This window comes from Odocoileus virginianus, chromosome 4 (genome assembly GCF_023699985.2).
Source record: "Odocoileus virginianus isolate 20LAN1187 ecotype Illinois chromosome 4, Ovbor_1.2, whole genome shotgun sequence".
NCBI lineage: Eukaryota > Metazoa > Chordata > Mammalia > Artiodactyla > Cervidae > Odocoileus > Odocoileus virginianus.
In genome coordinates, this window is record NC_069677.1 from 24,149,205 (window position 1) to 24,170,039 (window position 20,835).

General features: G+C 36.8%; 1 protein-coding gene across 7 annotated transcripts in view; it reads right to left on the bottom strand.

The window, feature by feature from the left end:
- VPS8 (VPS8 subunit of CORVET complex) overlaps window positions 1-20,835 on the bottom strand; it is a 384,233-nt gene that overhangs the window by 59,745 nt on the left and 303,653 nt on the right. For all 7 annotated transcript variants that reach the window (XM_070466284.1, XM_070466287.1, XM_070466286.1 and 4 more), the window contains 3 exons: window positions 13,607-13,687; window positions 11,861-12,030; window positions 8,885-9,050 (listed from right to left, as the gene is read on the bottom strand). In XM_070466284.1, coding sequence (XP_070322385.1) covers window positions 8,885-9,050; window positions 11,861-12,030; window positions 13,607-13,687 — 417 coding nt within the window. The remainder of the gene's footprint in view (window positions 1-8,884; window positions 9,051-11,860; window positions 12,031-13,606; window positions 13,688-20,835) is intronic.

Below are 20,835 nucleotides of genomic sequence, written 5' to 3' on the forward strand. Positions count from 1 at the left end.
TTCTCCACACCCTCTCCAGAATTTATTGTCTGTAGACATTTTGATGATAGCCATTCCGACTGGTGTGAAGTAACATCTCATTGGAGTTTTGATTTGCATTTCTCTAATAATGAGTAATGTTGAACATCTTTTCATGTGTCTGTTAGCCATCTGTATGTCTTCTTTGGAGACAATGTCTATTTAGGTCTTTTTCCCACTTTTGGATTGGGTTTTTTTTTCTGGCATTGAGTTGTATGAGCTGCTTGTATATTTTGGAAATTAATTACTTGTTAGTTGTTTCATTTGCTATTATTTTCTGCCGTTCTGAGGGCTGTCTTTTCACCTTGTTTGTAGTTTCCTTTGCTGTGCAAAAGCTTTTCAGTTTAATTAGGTCCCACTTGTTTACTTTTGCTATTTCCACTACTCTAGGAGGTGGGTCATAGAGGATCTTGCTTTGATTTATGTCCTCGAGTATTCTGCCTATGTTGTCCTCTAAGAGTTTTATAGTTTCTGGTCTTAGATTTAGGTCTTTAATCCATTTTGAGTTTATCTTTATGTATGGTGTTAAGAAGTGTTCTAATTTCATTCTTTTACATGGAGCGGTCCAGTTTTCCCAGCACCATTTATTGATGAGGCTGTCTTTGCACCATTGTATATTCTTGCCTTGTTAGTAAAAAATAAGGTACCCACAGGTGCATGGGTTTATTTCTGGGCTGTCTTGTTCCACTGGTCTACACGTCTGTTTCTGTGCCAATTCCACACTGTCTTGATGACTGTAGCTCTGTAGGATAATCTGAAGTCAGGAAGATTGGTTCCTCCAGCTCCATTCTTCCTTCTTAAGACTGCTTTGGTTATTCGGGGTCTTTTGTGTTTCCATATGAACTGTGAAATTTTTTTTTCTAGTTCTGTGAAAAATGCCATTGGTGATTTGATAGGGATCGCACTGAATATGTAGATTGCATTTGTTAGTATAGTCATTTTCACAATATTGAGTCTTCCTACCCAGGCATATGGAATGTATCTTTCCATCTGTTTATGTCATCTTTGATTTCTTTCATCAGTGTTTTATAATTTTCTGTGTACAATTCTTTTGTCTCCTTAGGTACGTTTACTCCTAGATATTTAATTCTTTCTGTTGCAATGGTGAATGGGATTGATTCCCTAATTTCTCTGATTTTTCATTGTTAGTATATAGAAATGCAAGTGATTTCTGTGTACTGATTCTGTATCCTGAAATTTTGCTAAATTCACTGATTAGCTCTAGTAATTTTCGGATACTATCTTTAGTGTTTTCTATGTTCAGTATCATGTCATCTGCAGACAGTGAGAGCTTTTTTTCTTCTTTTCCAATCTGGATTCCTTTGATTTCTTTTTCTTCTTTGATTGCTGTAGCTAGGACTTCCAGAACTATATTGAATAACAGTGGTAAAGTGGACACCCTTGTCTTGTTCCTATCGTAGGGGGAATACTTTCAAGTTTTTCACCATTGACAATGTTTGCTGTAGGCTTAACATATATGGCCTTTACTATGCTGAGGTAGGTTCCTTCTATGCCCATTTTTTGAAGAGTTTTAATCATAAATGGGTGCTAAATTTTGTCAAAGTTGTTTTCCTGCATCTATTGAGATTATCATATGGCTTTTAATCTTTCAATTTGTTAATATGGTGCATCATACTGACTGATTTGCATATATTGAAGAATCCTTGCATCACTGGAATAAACCCTACTTGATCATGGTGTATAAGCTTTTTGATGTGTTGCTGAATTCTGTTTGCTAAAATTTTGTTGAGGATTTTTGCATTTATGTCCATCAGTGATATTGGCCTGTAATTTTCTTTTTCCGTGTGTGCTCTCAGTTTTTTAAGTTTTAAGAGGAATAACAATTGGAGTATTTCTGGCACATAATAATGTGTTAACTATTGCCAGCTCTCAAGCGCTTTCAGCCCTGTTAATTAATGGTTAAAACTAAAATCTAGTAAATTTTTCATTATATTTCTTTGAATTGATATTAAGCTGCCTACTGGCCAAGAATTATTATTTTTAAAATGAATTATTTTTAAAATAATTTCTTCTAATGCTAATCAGTGCCAATGAAGGTGGTTATTTGCTACTATAAATTTAATAAAAGAATAATCTAAGATAAAAGCAGGATGAGTATTTCAGTTGAAATTAGTTTCTCAAACATATTTTATCTGTGAGTAATATACAGAGAATGCAAAACGGAAAATTCAACTTGCAAGGTCTATTCTTTGGACCTATATCCTGATTGACCTACTGTAAACCTAAGGAGAGAGGGAGTGGTAATGAGGGAAGAAAGAAAGAATTCTGAGTCATTTCTGTTACATTTCCTCAAAAAGAATAAAAAACTTGTTCCAGAGGAAAGCAGACTTTCTGGGAGAATAAATCCAATCATGCCTGTGTAGAACTGTTGCGGGAAGATTGACATGTCAAAGTTATGGCTTATATATATTGATCAGTTGTGAAAAACAGAAATGAAAGTAAGAGAGGCAAGGAAAAAGATTTTATCCAAGAAAACCACAGGTCTGAGGGTTACTTGTACCCTGTTGAATAAGAGTCAGTAACTGAAGAAGTAAAAAGTCAATCATCTCAAGTCTTGGAAAAGGATGAAATAAAAAGCTATTTGACAGAAGGATCATATTACAAAGGCAGTGAAAAGTTTCAAATGTATTCAGTTATTTATGGAGGACAGAAAGCAACAGGTGGAAGCTGACTGGCAATCTCAGCTTGATTTTGGAGTCACTGGGACACACACCTCTGTTTCTTTCCATGCGCAGATTAGGAACTTAATAACAAAGGGTGACAGATTTTTGAAGGAAATTAAAAAGAGCAAAGTAAAACTCTCATGAAATTAAGCTTAATAAAAATCATCATGTATAGAACTAGTATCTTCATTTAAATTTTCTTACAATTAAAAATATGAATGGTTCATACAATGGTAAGAAATCTGAAGTTAGCACAGTCAACATAGCATCATTGTACTTTAAGAAAGAAAGGCAATGCCAAAGAATGTTCAAACTACCACACAACTGCACTCATCTCACACGCTAGCCAAGTAATGCTCAAAATTCTCCAAGCCAGGGTTCAATAATACATGAACCATGAACTTCCAGATGTTCAAGCTGGATTTAGAAAAGGCAGAGGAACCAGACATCAAATTGCCAACATTCGTTGGATCATCAAAAAAGCAAGAGAGTTCCAGAAAGACATCTACTTCTGCTTTATTGACTATGCCAAAGCCTTTGACTGTGTGGAGCACAACAAACTGTGGAAAATTCTTAAAGTGATGGGACTACCAGACGACCTTACCTACCTCCTGAGAAATCTGTATGCAGATCAAGAAGCAACAGTTAGAACCGGACACGGAAGAACAGACTGGTTCTAAATCAGGAAAGGAGTATGTCAGGGCTGTATATTGTCACCCTGCTTATTTAACGTTTGTGCAGAGTACATCATGTGAAATGCCAGGCTGTGTGAAGCATAAGGTGGAATCAAGACTGCCGGGAGAATTATCAATAACCTCAGATATGCAGATGACACCACCCTTATGGCAGAAAGTGAAGAAGAACTAAAGAGCCTCTTGATGAAAGTGAAAGAGGAGAGAGAAAAAGTTGGCTTAAAACTCAACATTCAGAAAACTAAGATCATGGCACCTGGTCCCATCACTTCATGGCAAACAGAAGGGAAACAACGGAAACAGAGAGACTTTATTTTCTTGGGTTCCAAAATCACTGCAGATGGTGACTGCAGCCATGAAATTAAAAGATGCTTGCTCCTTGGAAGAAAAGCTATGACCAACCTAGCATATTAAAAAGCAGAGATGTTACTTTGCCAACTAAGGTCCATCTAGTCAAGGCTATGGTTTTTCCAGTGGTCATGTATGGATGTGAGAGTTGGTTATGAAGAAAGCTGAGTGCCGAAGAATTGATGCTTTTGAACTGTGGTGTTGAAGACTCCTGAGAGTCCCATGGACTGCAAGAAGATCCACCTAGTCAATCCTAAAGGAAATCAATTCTGAACATTCATTGGAAGGACTGATGCTGAAGCTGAAATCCAGTCCTCTGGCCACCTGATGCAAATAACTGACTCATCGGAAAAGACCCTGATGCTGGGAAAGACTGAAGGCAGGAGGAGAAGGGAATGACAGAGGATGAGATGGTTGGATGGCATCACCGACTTGATGGACATGAGTCTGACTGAGTAAGCTCTGGGAGTTGGGGATGGACAGGGAAGCCTGGCATCCTGCAGTCCATGGGGTTGCAAAATAGTTGGACATGACTGAGCAACTGAACTGAACATTAAAAATCACCTTTATGAGATTTCAATAAAGTCAGAATACTAAAAATAGAACAGTCAGGAGGCAGGAAAACAGAGTGATGATGATTTACAAAACTTGATTTCAAATACTGGTCCCCCTTCTCTGAGCACAGTTCCTTCAGCTAAAGTTGTTGTGAAGATTATCATGTTCACATCTAAAGCATATATTTGATAAATTTCATCTTCTCTTTCTTTGCATTACCAAGACACTAGATCTTTTTTACAAAATCTTACTAAGAAAATCAAAGGAGACAGACAGCTAGAAAATATAAGGAATCCAAAATAGTTCTCCTGCTATTTTCCTTTATTAATTAGGAAGCATCAAACAGATTTTCAAGAGGATGATCAGTAATCCCACTGGAGTGTCCTAAAGAAATGAAAAGGTTGAACTCATTTCTTCTGCCCTGCAGAATAGGATAGCCTCAGAAATAAAGCTTCCTTTGACATACAGACCCAATTTCAAAATAATTTCCCTTCTCTCAGTGTTCTGAGAGCAGGCAAGAGGAAAGTCAATGAAACAGATTACTTTCTTGTGTGAGGTGTGTGGATATGGGAACACAGCAACCAATGTAGTACAAATGTCTTCAAAATTCAACATCCATTCTTGGAACAAATTCTCAACAAAACGTGGAGTAAATGGGAACATCCTAAACATGATACAAAGGTTACATACCAAAAGCCTACAGTTAATATTATACTGAATAATGAAAAATGCATACTTTCCTCTACAATCAGTAACAAGACAAGGATGTCTACTCTCACCATTGTTATTCAATTGTGTACTAGAGGCCAATGCAATAGGGCAAGAAAAAGAAATAACATTGGAAACAAACAAATAAAACAGTCATTATTTGCATTTGACATGATTATGTAGATAATACCAAAAAATATACAGAAAAGTACTCATAAGTAAGCTTAGTAAGGCCACTGGTCACTAGATACAATGTCAATATGCAAAAATGAATTGTATTTCTATATTTTAGAAATGAACAATTAGAAATTGAAATATAAAACAGTAAAATATGTAATATTAAGTCATTAAATACTTATAAATGAACCTTATAAAACATATCCAAGATTTATATGCCAAAAACTATAAAACATTGATGAAATAAATTGAAGAAAATTTAAATAAATTGGAGCTATACCATGTTAATGGATTGGACTCAATATCATTAAGATGTCAACTCTCCCCCAATTTATCTACATAGTCAACACAATCCTAATAAAATCCCAGCATGAATATTTTTGGGAGAAACTGACAAGGTGATTTTTTAATTTATATGGAAAAGCAAGTAGAATAGCCAAATGTTAGAAAGAAGAACAACCTTGAAGGCCTCACACAACCTGATATCCAGATTTATTATAAAGACACAGTCTTGGAGCAAGGACAGATATATAATGGAATAGAATAGAAAGTCTAGAAATAAACACACACACACAAGGTCAATTGGTTTTTGATTAAGGTACAAAGCAATTCAATGGATACCTTCATTCAAAAGAAAGAACTTCAATCTTTATCTGGTATTAAATAACTCTCAATGGATCAGTGGTTGCCAGGGGTTGGAGGATGAAAAGAGAGGCTGACTACAAAGAGCTATGGGGGACTTTTGAGGGATGTGGTAATATTGCTCTGTCTTGATTGTAAAGGAGGTTGTCAAAACTTGCAGAAGTGAATTTACTGTTTGTAAATTATGTATTAAAATACATATCTGCACACATAACTATTTTTTTAAGAAGGAAAAAAGGCATATTTTAGCCTCTGGGGACTATCTACAAAGAAAGAAAAAGAATCTAATTGGTAATATGCAGGCAATAATATGCATTCAGTCACAATCTGTTTATGAACAGAATATACTTGAAAAAGGGAAAAAAACTGAAGTGCACTGAAATGCAAAGCCTTAGGTATCTACATAAATAAAGGTTCCCACATTTTCATTTGAATTCAGCTTGGAAAGATGTTAGAAATCATAGGACCTGATTTTCCTTTCCTAAATGCGAACAAGGAAGCACTGGATGACTAATAAAATTTTCAATCCAGAAACATATTGAACATCTTCATCTGTACATCCAACAGACAGCTCTAACTCCAACAATGAATTCTCTGTCTTACTCTCAGGTATGTTCTTTCTTTATTGCTTTCTATCTCAGTAAATGGTACCACCATCCATTTGGTTGTTCAAATAAGAAATCTGGGTACTATCTTTGACTCTTCCCTCTGTCTTACCTCCCTCACCAACCAATTTAATTATCACCAAGTCCTACTAATTCTACCTCTCAAATATAGGTTACCTGTTGTAAAGCAGAAAAGAATATAGAATTAAAAGTTGAGCATAACTGAATCTAGAAGGTGAAAGAGTGGTATAAGATGAAGCTAGTGAGGTAGGCAGGGACCATATTAATTATTTTGATGTTTGTACTCATCTCAAACATATCTCACATGTGGCTCTTTTCTCCATCCCGACTTCCACCATTCTAGTAAAAGTTTCTTTCCACAGAATAATTTCAATATTCTTGGGTCTCCCTACATCCACCTATTCTTGTTTTCCTTTCATTTTCTGTACTGCAGTTCTTTTAAAAGCACCATTCTTAAGAAAAAAAAAAAATACTATTTTGATTATATCATATCATTCCTTCTTTAAAGCCCTTCAATGTCTTGTTTCTTTAGCACAAACATAAAAATAATTAGTATGGTCCCTGTTTCCTTACTAATTTCATACAATATCATTCTTTCACCCTCTGGATCCAATCATACTCAATGTCTAGTTTTTGCAGAGATGCTTTGTTTATTCTATATACTGTTCCCTCTGCCTGGAATATTTCTCCTCCTGCCTATTCTTGTGCTTAAACTCGATCTTCTTTTTTGCTTCAGGGGCAGCTAACTAACACTTTGAAGAAATCTTCCATGATATCTCATGTCTAGATCAGCTCTACTCATTATCTACTTTTATAGCACAGTTCATCTGTAAGTACTTGTGGTATAATAAAAAATATCATTCAGTCTTTGTCCCTGGTTCCTATCACATAGTTCCTAAAATTCTCAGACTCTCCTGAGTGATAGAGTGCCTTCTGAATGCTAATGAGATGACTGGTACTTGGGGACCCCTACATAGTTTCAGGATGGCAGCTAGTCATCAGAAAGATCAAACCATGACTAGAGAGTTAAGAACTTTCAGTTCTTTCTTCCCCATCCTTCTCCCATTCCCATATAGGAGGAGGGGAGAGGGGCTAGATATTGAGTCTAAGCACTAATGGCCAGTGATTTAGTCAATCATGGTTAGGTAATGAAACTTCCAAAAAAACCCCTAAATGTTGAGCTTCAAGGAGTTTCCAGGTTGGTGATCACACTGATAACTGGGAAGGTGATATGCCAAGATACGGCATGGACGCTCCGGGTACCTCCCCCTACCCCTTATCTTGCCCTATGCACCTCTTTCATATGGTTATTCCTGACTATCCTTTATAATAAACAGGTAAACATAAAGCATGTTCCCAAGTTCTGTGAGTTGTCCTACTGAATTATTAAACTTGGGGAAGTGGGTCATAGGGACCCCTATATTTGTCAAGTCAGATAGAACAGTATGTAATCTGGTACCCCATTTGTAACTGGTGTCTGACACTGGTGTCAGACAGTATAAAGTCTGACACTAATTCCTGGTGGTCAGTGTGAGAACTGAATGGCATTACAGGGCATACAGTTGGAACCCAGAGAACTGACCGAATAGATGTCAGAACTGATGACGGAAAAAACACCACATACTTGGTGTCAGAAAGAACTGGAGAACACTTACTGGAAATCTGTTTATAATTTCATTGTCATACAAATTCCATAAGACAAATGTCTTGTTCCAGCATTTAACATAGTGCCTGGCACATGGTTCTGTATTTACTGGTGAATATGGATACTAGTGGCTACCACTGGAGTGTAGAAACTCTGAACTATTATCTGGGAGAAGCTAGGTCAGAGTTTTTTCCCTGGGTTATCTTCTGACTTAATATTGAAAGCTCAATTGATTTAGCATAAGTTAGATGATTTAAACATAATTCTAAATCATCTTTGATTCCTCCTCATTTCTTCAATCTGAAATGTTGGATCACCCCAGAAGTCAATCCTTCTGTCTTCGATAATCTTCATAATCCTTTTCTCTACACTCCATCTCCAATAAATGCCCCCTTCTAACCTTCCACATGTAAATAAATTCCAACTACAGACTTCCAGTTTCTCAAGCCAAAAACAGAGAAAAAAGCAATGGGTCCAACATTTCACTAAGTGATGTTAACGTCAACTATAGGATAGGGCAGCATAAAGGAAGGTGCAGGAAACAGAAAACTAAGTAAATTTGCTGAGGCCCGAAAAGACCTGAAAAAAAAATGAGGCCAGGTCTAAAAGACACTGTTGAGAAAAGACTATCTGCATGAGTGAGAGTGATAGTCACTTAGTAGTGTCCTACTCTTGGCAACCCCATAGACTGTATCCTGCCAGGCTCCTCTGTCCATGGAATTCTCCAGGCAAGAATACTGGAGTGGGTTGCCATTTCCTACTCCACCTTGACATGAAAACAAGCTTTACCTGTGATGGGGTTATCCTTCCCTTTTTAACTTCAGATGAATTTTCACTCAACTTTCCTGCTTTGTTACTTGAGCTGCATTTGTAGCATGTCCATCTTGTTTGCCCTTCAATTTCTATGGTGCACTCTTTGCTTTGCAGACAGAATGAATGATATAAATGGCCACAGCTGCAAAATGAAGGTAACCAATTGACAATTTTCATTATCATAAAATCATAAACCTAAGTTGTATTAGACAGTATTTAAAAGTGATAATTATTTCCAGTAAGCTGAAATGCACTGGTGGGTATATAGGTTAAGAAATAAGAGAAGAGATTTACTTGTTGCTTTCCTCTCTGTTTTAAAATCCAGACTCATGTATTTGTACACTTCAGTTGTGAGTACAACAGCACCACAGTTCTCTGACTACAAACCACCCAGGGGTGAGTTGAACTTCTGCTCACTTCTCAAACTATGAAACATTTTTAGGCAGTTTGAACAACGTCAACTGGGGAAAATAATAATTATATAAGTCATTTGATAATAACATGAGTGGTATTTCTCATCAAATTCAAGAGTCTTGATGTGATTTATAAGCATTCACAGAAATGTTAGTACTATACAGTAAATTTAACATCATTACTATGAAGAAATTCCCTGTTAATTACTTTAGGCTACCAAATAAACCTTCCAGAAGTAAGTGTTGAGCATAACTCTAAGTCATCTTCACTGATTCCTCCTCATTTCTCCAACCTGAAACGCTGGACCACCTCAGAAGTCAGTCCTTTTCTCTCTTCGATAGTCTTTAAAATCTTCCTTTTCTCTATCCTCCCCCATATATATAACATGCCCCAAACCAAATTCTTGATTTCCACCAAACCCCACCCTCAATGCACACTCTCATCCAACCTTCCACATCTAAATAAATAGTAACTAGAGCCTTCCAGTTTCTCAGGCCAAAAACTATTCTTTCTTTCATACCTCATATACAATCTATAAACAGATCTTGTCAGCTATACCTTCAGAATATATACAGAACCCCACCACCACTTACTTCATTACAATCATCTTGGGCCATCTCTCACTTGGATTAGCCTAAATGGTCATTCCACTTTCACCCTTGATCTTCTGCTGTGCATTCTTACCACAGCAGTCAAAGTGATCCTTAATACATAGATTATATCGTGTCAACCCTATCCTCAAAACCATCCAATGGCTTTTCATCTCAGAGTAAGAGTTTAACTCTTCATAATGATTTAGTTCCTACATGATTTGGCTGCTGAAGTCATCTCTTATCATTTTCTCTTCACTCTGCTCAGGCAATGCTAGCCTGCTCACTCACTACCACAGTGAGTATGCCAAGCACCTGCCTCATGGTTTCTGCACTTGCTGATCCTGTCTGGAGCACTCTACCCCGATATTGCATGGAAACTTCCCTTAAATCTCTGCTGAAATGTCACTTAAGTTTCCTTAACAACTCTTCACAAGTTACTAGTTCCCACGGTTCTTTCTCCTCTATACCATATTTACTCATGGTAATTATTATATTTTTATTAATTAATTCATTTTTAACTGCCTGTCCATAATTATCTTAACAGTGGTGTTCTCCCTGACCACTCTTCATAAAATATCTTCCCCCACAGACACTCTACATCTCACTTAACATGCTTTATTTTTTTTCCCCTGTTAGTTACTATCTGGCATTTCACTTGTCTATCTCTTTCACTAGAGTGTAAACTCTGAGAGCAAAACCTTTGTTTTGTTCATGTGGTACCCTATCCCTTCTAACAGTACCTGGCATATAGTGTGCTTGATAAATAGTTGTTGAATGAATGGGCTCTTTATGTGATAAGAAATACTTTCCCTTCTAATCACCAAATCTACCAATCTTTATCTGTAAAAACAGAAGCTAACACTTATACAGTGCTTACTGTATGTCAGTGTGGTTTTAAGTGTCTTATGTAAATTACCTCATTTCATCTTCACAAAAACTCCAGCAAGTAGGTACCATTATTATCCCTCTTTGCAAATAAAGAAACTAAGATGTAAAGAGATAAAATGATTTGTCAAAGTCTAATAGCTAGGAGAAGGAAATGGCAACCCACTCAGTACTATTGCCTGGAAAATTCCCTGGATGGAGGAGCCTGGTAGGCTACAGTCCAGGGGGTCGCAAAGAGTCAGACACAGAGCAACTTCACTGGAATAGCTAGGAAGTGGCAGAATAAAGGTTTGAACTCAAGGTTTAAAGCCTGGCTCTAGAGTCCATCTTATGCTGCCTCTATCTGTGTATTCTGGATGAGCTGTCTCCTCCCGAGATCAAACCTTCTACTTTTGCACTAGACTTCTTCTCTCTTTGCACTGTGGCTTTAAATATCATTTACATGCTGATGATTTCTAAATTTATATTTCCAGGACATATCTCTGACTAGAATAACTGTCTACCTGACATTCCTACTTAAATGTTTAAAAGGCATCTCAAACTTAACATCTCCAAGACAAAACTCTTGATTTCCCCAGGTCCTCATGCCTGTTCCTTATTTTAGAGGATGGTACCACATTCATTCAGTAGCTCGGGCTGAAGATGTTTTTCCCTGTCACTTCACATCTGATACATCAGCAAGTTAGCTCTTCTCTTAAAATATATTCCTAACCTTCACTCCTACCACTCTCATTCTGCGCAAATGTCACTTTCTTAGACATGTTTTTCCTCATTATGGTATCTTAAAATAGCATTCTCACCCTGAACACTTCTTTCCATCCCCTTACCTTGTGTGTTATTTCTCTCCATAGCTCTTATTACCTGTATTTATGACCTGACCACGCTAATACTCTTCCCCCTGACCCCTATGCAGAATATAAGATCTATGAGAACAGGAACTCTGCCTTGTTTTGTTCACTGCCAGAATGGCTGACTGGGGCTGTGTGTCTGCGTGTGCTCCTGCCTGGCAATACCATACATATGCACACACATATGTACTACATTTCCTTCCCTCTCTTACCTAAAAACAATAATTTCATCAGCCATTTCTTGGCGTCTCTTGTACTGCTGCAAACAAATAGAGCAGTAATCCTGCTTGGGATTCAGTCCTCTGGTGACTGAAGCTCTCAGGTTACACAATGACCAATGGAGATCTTGGTTTAGAAGGCTAGTCGTCGTTTCCAGCAGGGTCTATGAATGACCAAAATAAAAAGAAATCAACAAAAAGTTGTTTATAAAGTGAAAGAGACAGAGGGGATGAGTGGAGAACTGCACTTGTTTCATTTTCAGCCACAGCTGAATTGGAATATACTACAAAGGCATAAAATCAATCAAATAAACATCAAAGCACCTCAGACTTAAGTGGTTAACTTCAATGTACAAGTACTGATAAGTACTACATAAAGAGTCTCAAAATAATTATTAAAAGGCAGTCACTAGTTACTATGGAGAAATGAGTGCTCTGCCATTCTTGTGGCTTAATTTGGTACTGATGGTGTTCAGATGACTGGATTAACCCCAATCTATAATAAGCTCTCTTTGGATTTCTCAAAGTTCTAACAAATTGTTTAAAAATACTGATTTTTTAAATAGAAACTGCATCCATGGCAATATTCCACATTAACCTTCCACTGGAAAAGCTAATGGTCATTACTCATTTTTCATCTCCCTTGGACAAGAGATCACATTTTCCAATCAGCACTTAAAAGCCATTTGAATCTATTCAAGACTGTGACATCTGTCATTAAGTCACATAAAGATATTTCACAGCTATCACATTATATCATTTAAGGTTCCCTGTATAAAGTATTGTTTCCTTACTACATCTAATTCTCAACATTCAGATATATTATTTTGATGTGCAGTTGGGTTCTTTTCTGTCAGTCCCAAAGGGGAGGATATACTGTTGATCCTCCTTGCTACACAGTCTTGTCCTTAAACTTTATCTATATTGCAGAACTTTTTGTTCTAATGGTCTATTTTAATTCTTTCCAATCAACTCCATCTTTTCTTCCTCTTACAAAGTTTGTAAAAACTTTCAGTTTTGCACTCAGCTTCCTTTTGTCATCACAGACTCTGCCTGAAGGGGGATCAGCTGCCTTGTGCTATGCTTACTTAACAAAACTGCAGTTCTTACAACACCCTAAGAAAAGCTCTGTCACTCAATTTCTTTCTTTTTCTTGTATTAAAAAAGCAGACATTGTATCTAACATGTCTAAATGGCACTTTTCCTTGGTGGCTTCATGAGTCACTTTGAAGTACATGAAGAAAAATTTGTACACCAAGCTGGCTCTTACTGAGAATTAATGCCACAGGCAGTTTTGGGTTAAGGAAAGACTAACGACCATTTCTGGTTAGTGGTGATAAACTGTTTCAGAATGTTTAAAAGAACACTAATTTTATTCTGCAATTTTTCTATACTCATGCTGACCCTTCCTTTTTTGAGTTATACCTTTATATTCCATTATTTTCCAAGAAAGTTTCTTATATTTTTCATTTGGAAAACAAGATATATGTCCCACTGCCCATGAATCAAAAGAATAAATTCAAAAGCTGCAATTACACATTCCAGAATATATGTGTATATGTATACAAAATATAAATTAATTAAGATCAAGAGAAATTTTAAAATTGGAAAATCATACACTTCAATCTTTCAAACTTCCACTAAACAGATGGTAATTTCTAAAGAAAAAGTATAGGCTCAAAGAGAAAAGAATAGCATCTTTCTACCTTAGAATGGGCTTAGAAATAGAAAGTAGCTTACCTGTTCATAGTTAAAGGTATCCAACATTCCCAGAATAAGGCCCTGGATTTCTCCAAGTTTTCCTTTTCCATAAACTGGGTCCTAATTAGAAAAAAGTTGCTAAATATTATAATTCTATTCCTGTTATTTTAAATGTATTTTAAAATATAAGTTATCTGAAGAAGCCAAATACTCTTAAGTATTTGTCAACAGTCACAAAATACTTATTCTTCCATGAACCTTTCTACTGGAAATGTACACTGGTCTCAGGTCATCAAAGTATTTTGGAAAAGAAAATAAAATTTAAATGATCCAAGCCTCTTGCTTAACAACCATAAATTTCACTCTGGTTTTGTTTCAGTAGCAAGCTTCCTTTTCTTCTTATTAAACATCACCTATCCTTTTTTTGGGCTTCCCTGGTAGCTCAGATGGTAAAGAATCTGCCTGCAATGCCGGAGACCCAGGTTCGATCTCTGGTCAGGAAGATCCCCTGGAGAAGGAAATGGCAACCCACTCCAGTATTCTTGTCAGGAAAATTCCATGAACAGAGGAGCCTGGAGGGCTATCGTCCATGAAGTCACAAAGAGTCAGACATGACTGAGTGACTAATACACACACATCCCTTTTTGAGCTCTTATTTATCTGCTACGTTAAAACCAAAGTACTCAAGAACACTCAGAATCTGTTCAACTCCTCCTGTGACCCACATCTGGCCATCGTCTGGTCCAAACCAAGTCATGCCAGTTTAGGAGATCAGTTTTTGAATCTAAGCAACTTGCAGTTTTTCAAAGTTTTTCTTAATCAAATCACTACTGATAAACAACAGATACCTAGACAATGTTCCTTCCACTGCTTTTCATATGAGGTATGCCAAATAACTTGTTTATCGTAGACAATTTGAAAAACACTGTTGTGTACAAAAATAAAAGTGAACTGAAATCTAACCACCCCAATAGAAACACTTTTGATATTTTGAGGTATATTCTTCCAGTCTTATTTCTGGGGAAGGAGAAAGAGGGATGTATTTTTGGGGGCATTTCACATAATACGTATGTTGTGAGCAGTTTCCCATATCATCAAATAATAGGAACAGTTACAGGGTATGAAACATGTGAAGATGGTATGTGTTATTCAACCATTCTCTGTAGTTGGGGATTTAGGTTTCTCTCCCCATAGTCCACCTTGAGGTCCCATCCCTATTATCAAATGCTGGTGGCTGCAAATTTTGGTGTCAGTCTCTGAGTCTTTCTTAGGAGGAGATTTCAAGAAAGGAAAATGACATACAAACTAATAAACTAAATAATAAACTAATATTTGCTAGATAAGAGTAACAAATATGAATAAATGATAAACTAATGTTTTCTGGGAGGCATGGGGAACACTTCTGGTTACTTATTAAGGAGTAGGGGTTATTAAACTCTTGGTACAGTGAGTTCAGATGTTAAGAGAAGAAAAAAAAACCAAAACACAACTGTGGACCAGGAAAACTTAGAAGAAAGATACAGAAATGTGAGAAGAAACTGTGCTTTCAGGCACTTGTACAACATAATCTTAGGATTTGTTTTTTTCCTCTTCTGTGCTCTGTTCCTGAAGACAGGATAGATGCAGTTTCTAACTCAGATTAGTGTTCAGTACTTTCAGCTGGTCAAGAGCAGCACCAGATTGTCTGCCATACGGTCACGTTCTTGGTCCTGATGCTGAAGTACTGCTAAAGAAACCGAAGGGTAACTATACATTTGTATACTAATTAACAAGTTTACTTTGGGCCTGAACAGATCACTTAGACTTAATGGGGAAATCTGTCTCACTAGGTTAAAGATACCTGTCCAACATGTGCAGAGCATCTGCAAAAGACAAAACTACAGACATCTCAGACAAGCTCTTTACTAGAACAACAACTCAGGCCATGTACACATGAGACAATCTTTTAATTTTCTTTGCATAAAAACGGATCCGTGTTAACACTTCTGAACTTGCATCCGATTACACTTATGGTCAAGCTCTCAGTAAATACATTTACTTCTTTAAGTATCAATAATTAAATAATACTATAATACTTTATTACAAGAACATTGTAATAGCTACTCTAACATGTCCACACATACACAATATAAGTATGTACTGTGTATGTGTGGACAGAAAAGCACACATTCCAGCACAGAAAAGCTCTGTCATTTACCTATGACAAGGCTGGTTTGGAGAATAAAGGTCTTGAAAAGGTTAAATGCTGGAAAAAGAAGAAACCTTTATAGGTCATGTCTATATTTATATCAGTACATTTCACTCTAATATGCATAATTTAAAAGCAAAACTATGAAAATAACCTCATGCTGGGACAACATATAAATTATAGAATGTAAAAGAGAGCTCAAGGCTTCTGGCACAGCATGCACAAAATCTACTAACTTTTCAAATTATTTTCCAAATATGTCAGCTAGATTCTTCAGCAATAAATAACTGCTGAAGTTTCTCTTTAACTTGTCCATAATCTACAAAAGAAGAGCACATTTAGGTCCTTCACACAAACTTGTTTTTTAAAAAGCATGTTATAAAAAGATGTGATGACCACTTTTCCCCCAGCATTTTCTTTCTTTTAAATTGAAGTAATAGTTGGTTTACAATATTGGGTTAGTTTCAGGTATACAGCATAGTGATTCAGTTATTTTTTCTGATTATATTCTATTATAGGTTATATGATATTGAATATAATTTCCCATGCCATACAGTAAATACATGTTGTTTATCCATTTTATACACAGGAGTTTGCATCTGTTAAACTCATATTCCTAATTTGTTCCTCTCCCCTCTCCTCCTTTTGGTAACCATAAACTTGTTTTTTTATATCTGTGAGTCTGTTTCTGATTTGTATGTGGATTCATTTGTATTATTTTTAGAATCCCACATATAAGTGATCAGAGAAGGAAATGGCAATCACTCCAGTATTCTTGCCTGGAAAATACCATGGACGGGGAGCCTGGTGGGCTACAGTGCATGGGGTCTCAAAGAGTTGGACACAATTGAGCAACTAACACTTTCACCTTTCATACAGGGAGGCCCGGTGTGCTGCAGTCCATTGGGTTGCAAAGAGTTGGACATGACTTAGTGACTGAACAATAACAACAACACAGTATTTATTTCTGACTCACTTCACTAAGTGTAATATTCTCTAGGTCCATCTATGTTCTTGCAAACAGCAATACCTCTATTGCTTTCTGATACTTATTATACCATACATATGGGAAGCTGCTGTAGAGCGCCGGGAGCTCAGTTTGGTATTCTGTGATGATCTAGAGGGGTGGGATGGGGTGAACGGGGGTTGGAGGGAGGCTAAAGAGTGAGGGGAGATATATGTAAACATACAGCTGATTCACATTGTTGTACAGCAGAAACTAATACAACATTGTAAGCAATTATGCTCCAATAAAAATAAATTTAAAAAAATAAAATTTTTACTGATCAAGCATTACTTTAAAATATGAATAATGCCAAGAGAATATAAGTCATTTGTTTGTATTAATTCCCTTAGTAAAACAGTCATAAGCAGCTTTTCAGAAGCCAAAATTTACTTTTGTCATAGAGTGAAGATAAGAACAGGGAGTTAAGGCAGAATGTATATAAACATAAAAATGGTCCCTTAAAAATACTAACTTATCAAAACTGAAAGGGGAAAAAAAATACTGACTTATCACCTAATGTTCATGAATGAAACCTGCACAATTAAGGCCCCCAGGAACATTTTGAAGGAATATTTAGGTCAGGAAGATCTCTGAGAACCTCTCATCATGTCAATATCTCTTCTGTTCTAAGGAGCAATAAAAACAGGTAAACCCTCTGATACCTGTATGTTTCCTAGAACTCCATTGTGGCCTTAAGCCTTTTTTTTTTTTTACTAATTCCGTTCATGCTGAACTTCATCTAGTTTCAAAGAATTTAACTACCACTTCTATGCTGATGACTTCCAAATCTTCCTCTCTACTTCTTACCTCTTCCTGTGAAGTCTGGTCTTGTTTTCCCCACTGCTCATTGTTAGCCAAACAAAACTGAAATCAGGGGCCTACCTGGGTTCTTCTTGTATTCTACATCTAATCAGTCAAAAGGTCAATTAAATTCTGTTAGCTAAGCAAGTTCTGAATCCATCTCCTCCTATCCATTCTATGTAACTCAATTAACAAACTCTGAGTACCTATTATGAATCCATTCTGGCTATTTCTATGCCTTTGGACTCAGTCTTGATCCCTTCCAATTTATCCTATATAATACAGACTGAGTGATATTTCTAAAAAGAAACCTCATTCCATCAGTCCTCTGGTTAAAATCTTTTAACGAGTATTTAGTGAATTTAAAATAAAAACCAAAGTCCCTTCTACAGTTTACAAAGCAATTAAGGACAGGGTCCCTGCCTCTCAAACTTCAGCTCTGTGACACGATTTTAATCTTGTCCTATGTTCCAAGCATACTTAAACATCTACAACTCCTCAAACGTACGTACCATGTCTCACCTCAGATTCTTTTATATATAGTTCACTCTGCTTAGAATAGTCTTTTTTTTTTTTAAACTACTGATTCCTTTAGGCTTTTTAAGATTCAGTTCAGATATCTACTCCTCCAGGAAATCTTTCCACAGTCTGTCTCACATATATACTTTCACTGGTACTCCTCTGGCCACAGAGGAGAAACCCAGAGAACCTAGCTCATTCTATCTTACTCAAAAAATACAATAATTGTAAAGGTGCTGGAGTGTTTAAGGATCCAAACAAAGGAATACAGTTAAGGCTTAAGAACCACAATGAGGGATGCAGACACCTTCAGGATTTTCTCTCCACACTCCTCTCCCAAAGTCTTGAATCCTCTCCTTGTATCTTCTCTCTTCTCCATGCATCTTGTCTATTCTCTTCTTTGTGTGCCTGCTTCATTGTTCTTCTCTCTGAAGATTAACTTTATACTCTTTCAGTCCATATGACAGAAAGGTAGTCACTGTCAGCTCCTGAACTTTTTTAACTTATATAATCCAGAGAACTCTGCAGAGCAACTCTTCACCTTTTCAATAAAGTTCCAAACTTTCCTGAAAAGGATACTAGTTGGCCCATCTTGGCCAGCTGCCCATTCCAAGTCAATCAGGTAGAGTCAAGAGGCAGAGTCATGGTTTCACAGGGCTGTGCAGCTATTAGCACATGGACTGAGTGTACACAGACACAGAAGTAGCAGTTACCCTACCTGGGGCTCAGAGCGTGTGATCCTTGAGGTGTCCAATGTGGCAGCCTGCTCTTTGAGCCCTATCAATTGCCATATCAGATATTTTCTTGTCTCCCCACAGGTCTTTTAGGGCAAGAACTGTGCCTTTTTGCCATCTACACAGATCATTAACCAAACAGGGTAACATGTAATATATAAACCAATTAATAACTAACTCCTCAAAAAACCAGTGAAAGTCGATCAGTTGTGTCTGACTCTTTGAGATTCCACAGACTGTATAGTCCATGGAATTCTCCAGGCCAGAATACTGGAGTGGGTAGCCATTCCCTTCTCCAGGAGATCTTCCCAAACCAGGGAATCTTCCCAACCCATGGATTGAACCCAGATCAAACCCACTGCAGGCAGATTCTTTACCATCTGAACCACCAAGGAAGCCACGAGATTTATAAGATTAGAGTGCCACAAAACACTAGGGACTGAAGCAAACGAAGGAACTTACACGATACAGTGGGAGACACTGTAAATTAAGAGATCAGAGACTTTGGTGGTACTCTGGATATTGCCTCTAATGGTGGATCAGGTACTTAACTTTCTATACTTTAGTTTCCTCCTTCATCAACAGAAATTTTTATAGTAGCCCCATCTACTTCAAGAGACTCTTGTGAGCTTCAAAGACAGTATCTGTGAAAGCAACTTGAAAAAATAAAAATCTCTGTACAAACATAAGGTAGAGTTTACATGCAAATAGAAATTTAACAACCAGCATACTCTCCTGATTAGTGTGAGTTAACCACTGATGGTGGAAATGATAAGAACACAACTACAATGAATACCAGTATAACACAAAAATAAAGATTTTCAAATACCAAAAGCCTTCAGGGATATGAGTCTAGAAATACACTATTTTTTAAAAAATTATATGCATTTGTCAAAAGAAAAAATCAATTTATTATAATTTACATATTAAAGTGTGATGAAAGCTCAATATAAAGCTAAATGTGTACAGTGAGAGAGAGGACACTTTTGGCTTTAGGATTTCATTTTTTTCTAATTTATTTGGTAAATTAAAGTACCCCTGCATTATAGAGATGGTTCATATATGACTAAAACCTTATGACAAATGTATTTTAGAATGGATATAAGAAAAGCAGTCTGTACCAAATCATTATTCAATTCATGATAAAGATCAAATGAAGTGATACATGTGAAGATACATTCTAAAGGATAACATACAATGTGGTGAGAGACTGTTGGATACAGTAGTCTTTATCAGCAAAGGCCCAGCTGCTTCATACCAGATGGGAAAGGAAAGCTTGTAGAGTCTTAAAAGGGAGCTGAAAGCAACATTCTAGGTTGGATAAAAATAATTTGAAAATTATGAAGATCAACAGCATCATATTACTGTGTTTTGCTTTGTTTTGGTGTGTCTGTATCCTGCTTCCCTGGTGGCTCAGGTGATAAGGAATTTGCCAGCACTGTGGTAGACCGGGGTTTGATCCCTGGGGTGGGAAAATTCCCTGGGGAAGGGAATGGCTACCCACTCCAGTATTCTTGCCTGGAGAATTCCATGGACAGAGGAGCCTGGCTCATTACAGTCCATGGGGTCGCAAAGAGCTGGGCACGACTGAGAGACTAACACTTTCAATTTTCACTTATCCTGCATAAAGTAAGGAAAGACAAAATGGATTCTAAGGATAATTCCTACTGTTTCCCCAAGAATGTTCACAGATTTTTCTAAAAATATCTTAGCATATTTTTAGCATTCTCTTTTTGATGAAGTTGGAAAGGTTCAGGCCTTTTAGCTGAAGAGTAGGAGATGAGTTTTGGACATAAAGTTTAAGGATGAGTTTGAAAACCTGCGTAACAAGAAATGTCCTTATTAAAAATTTTTATGTGGTTTTTTTTTTTGCACTAAAAAGTGCAACCAGCTGGAAACAGGACACCAAAAAGAAGCTTATGTATCTGAATCCCAAGGTCACGGTGAACAACTGAAGGTTGCAAGTGTGTGCCAGGCAAACTGACATCGCCAGATGAGAGCTAAAGGCTGAGAGTCACAG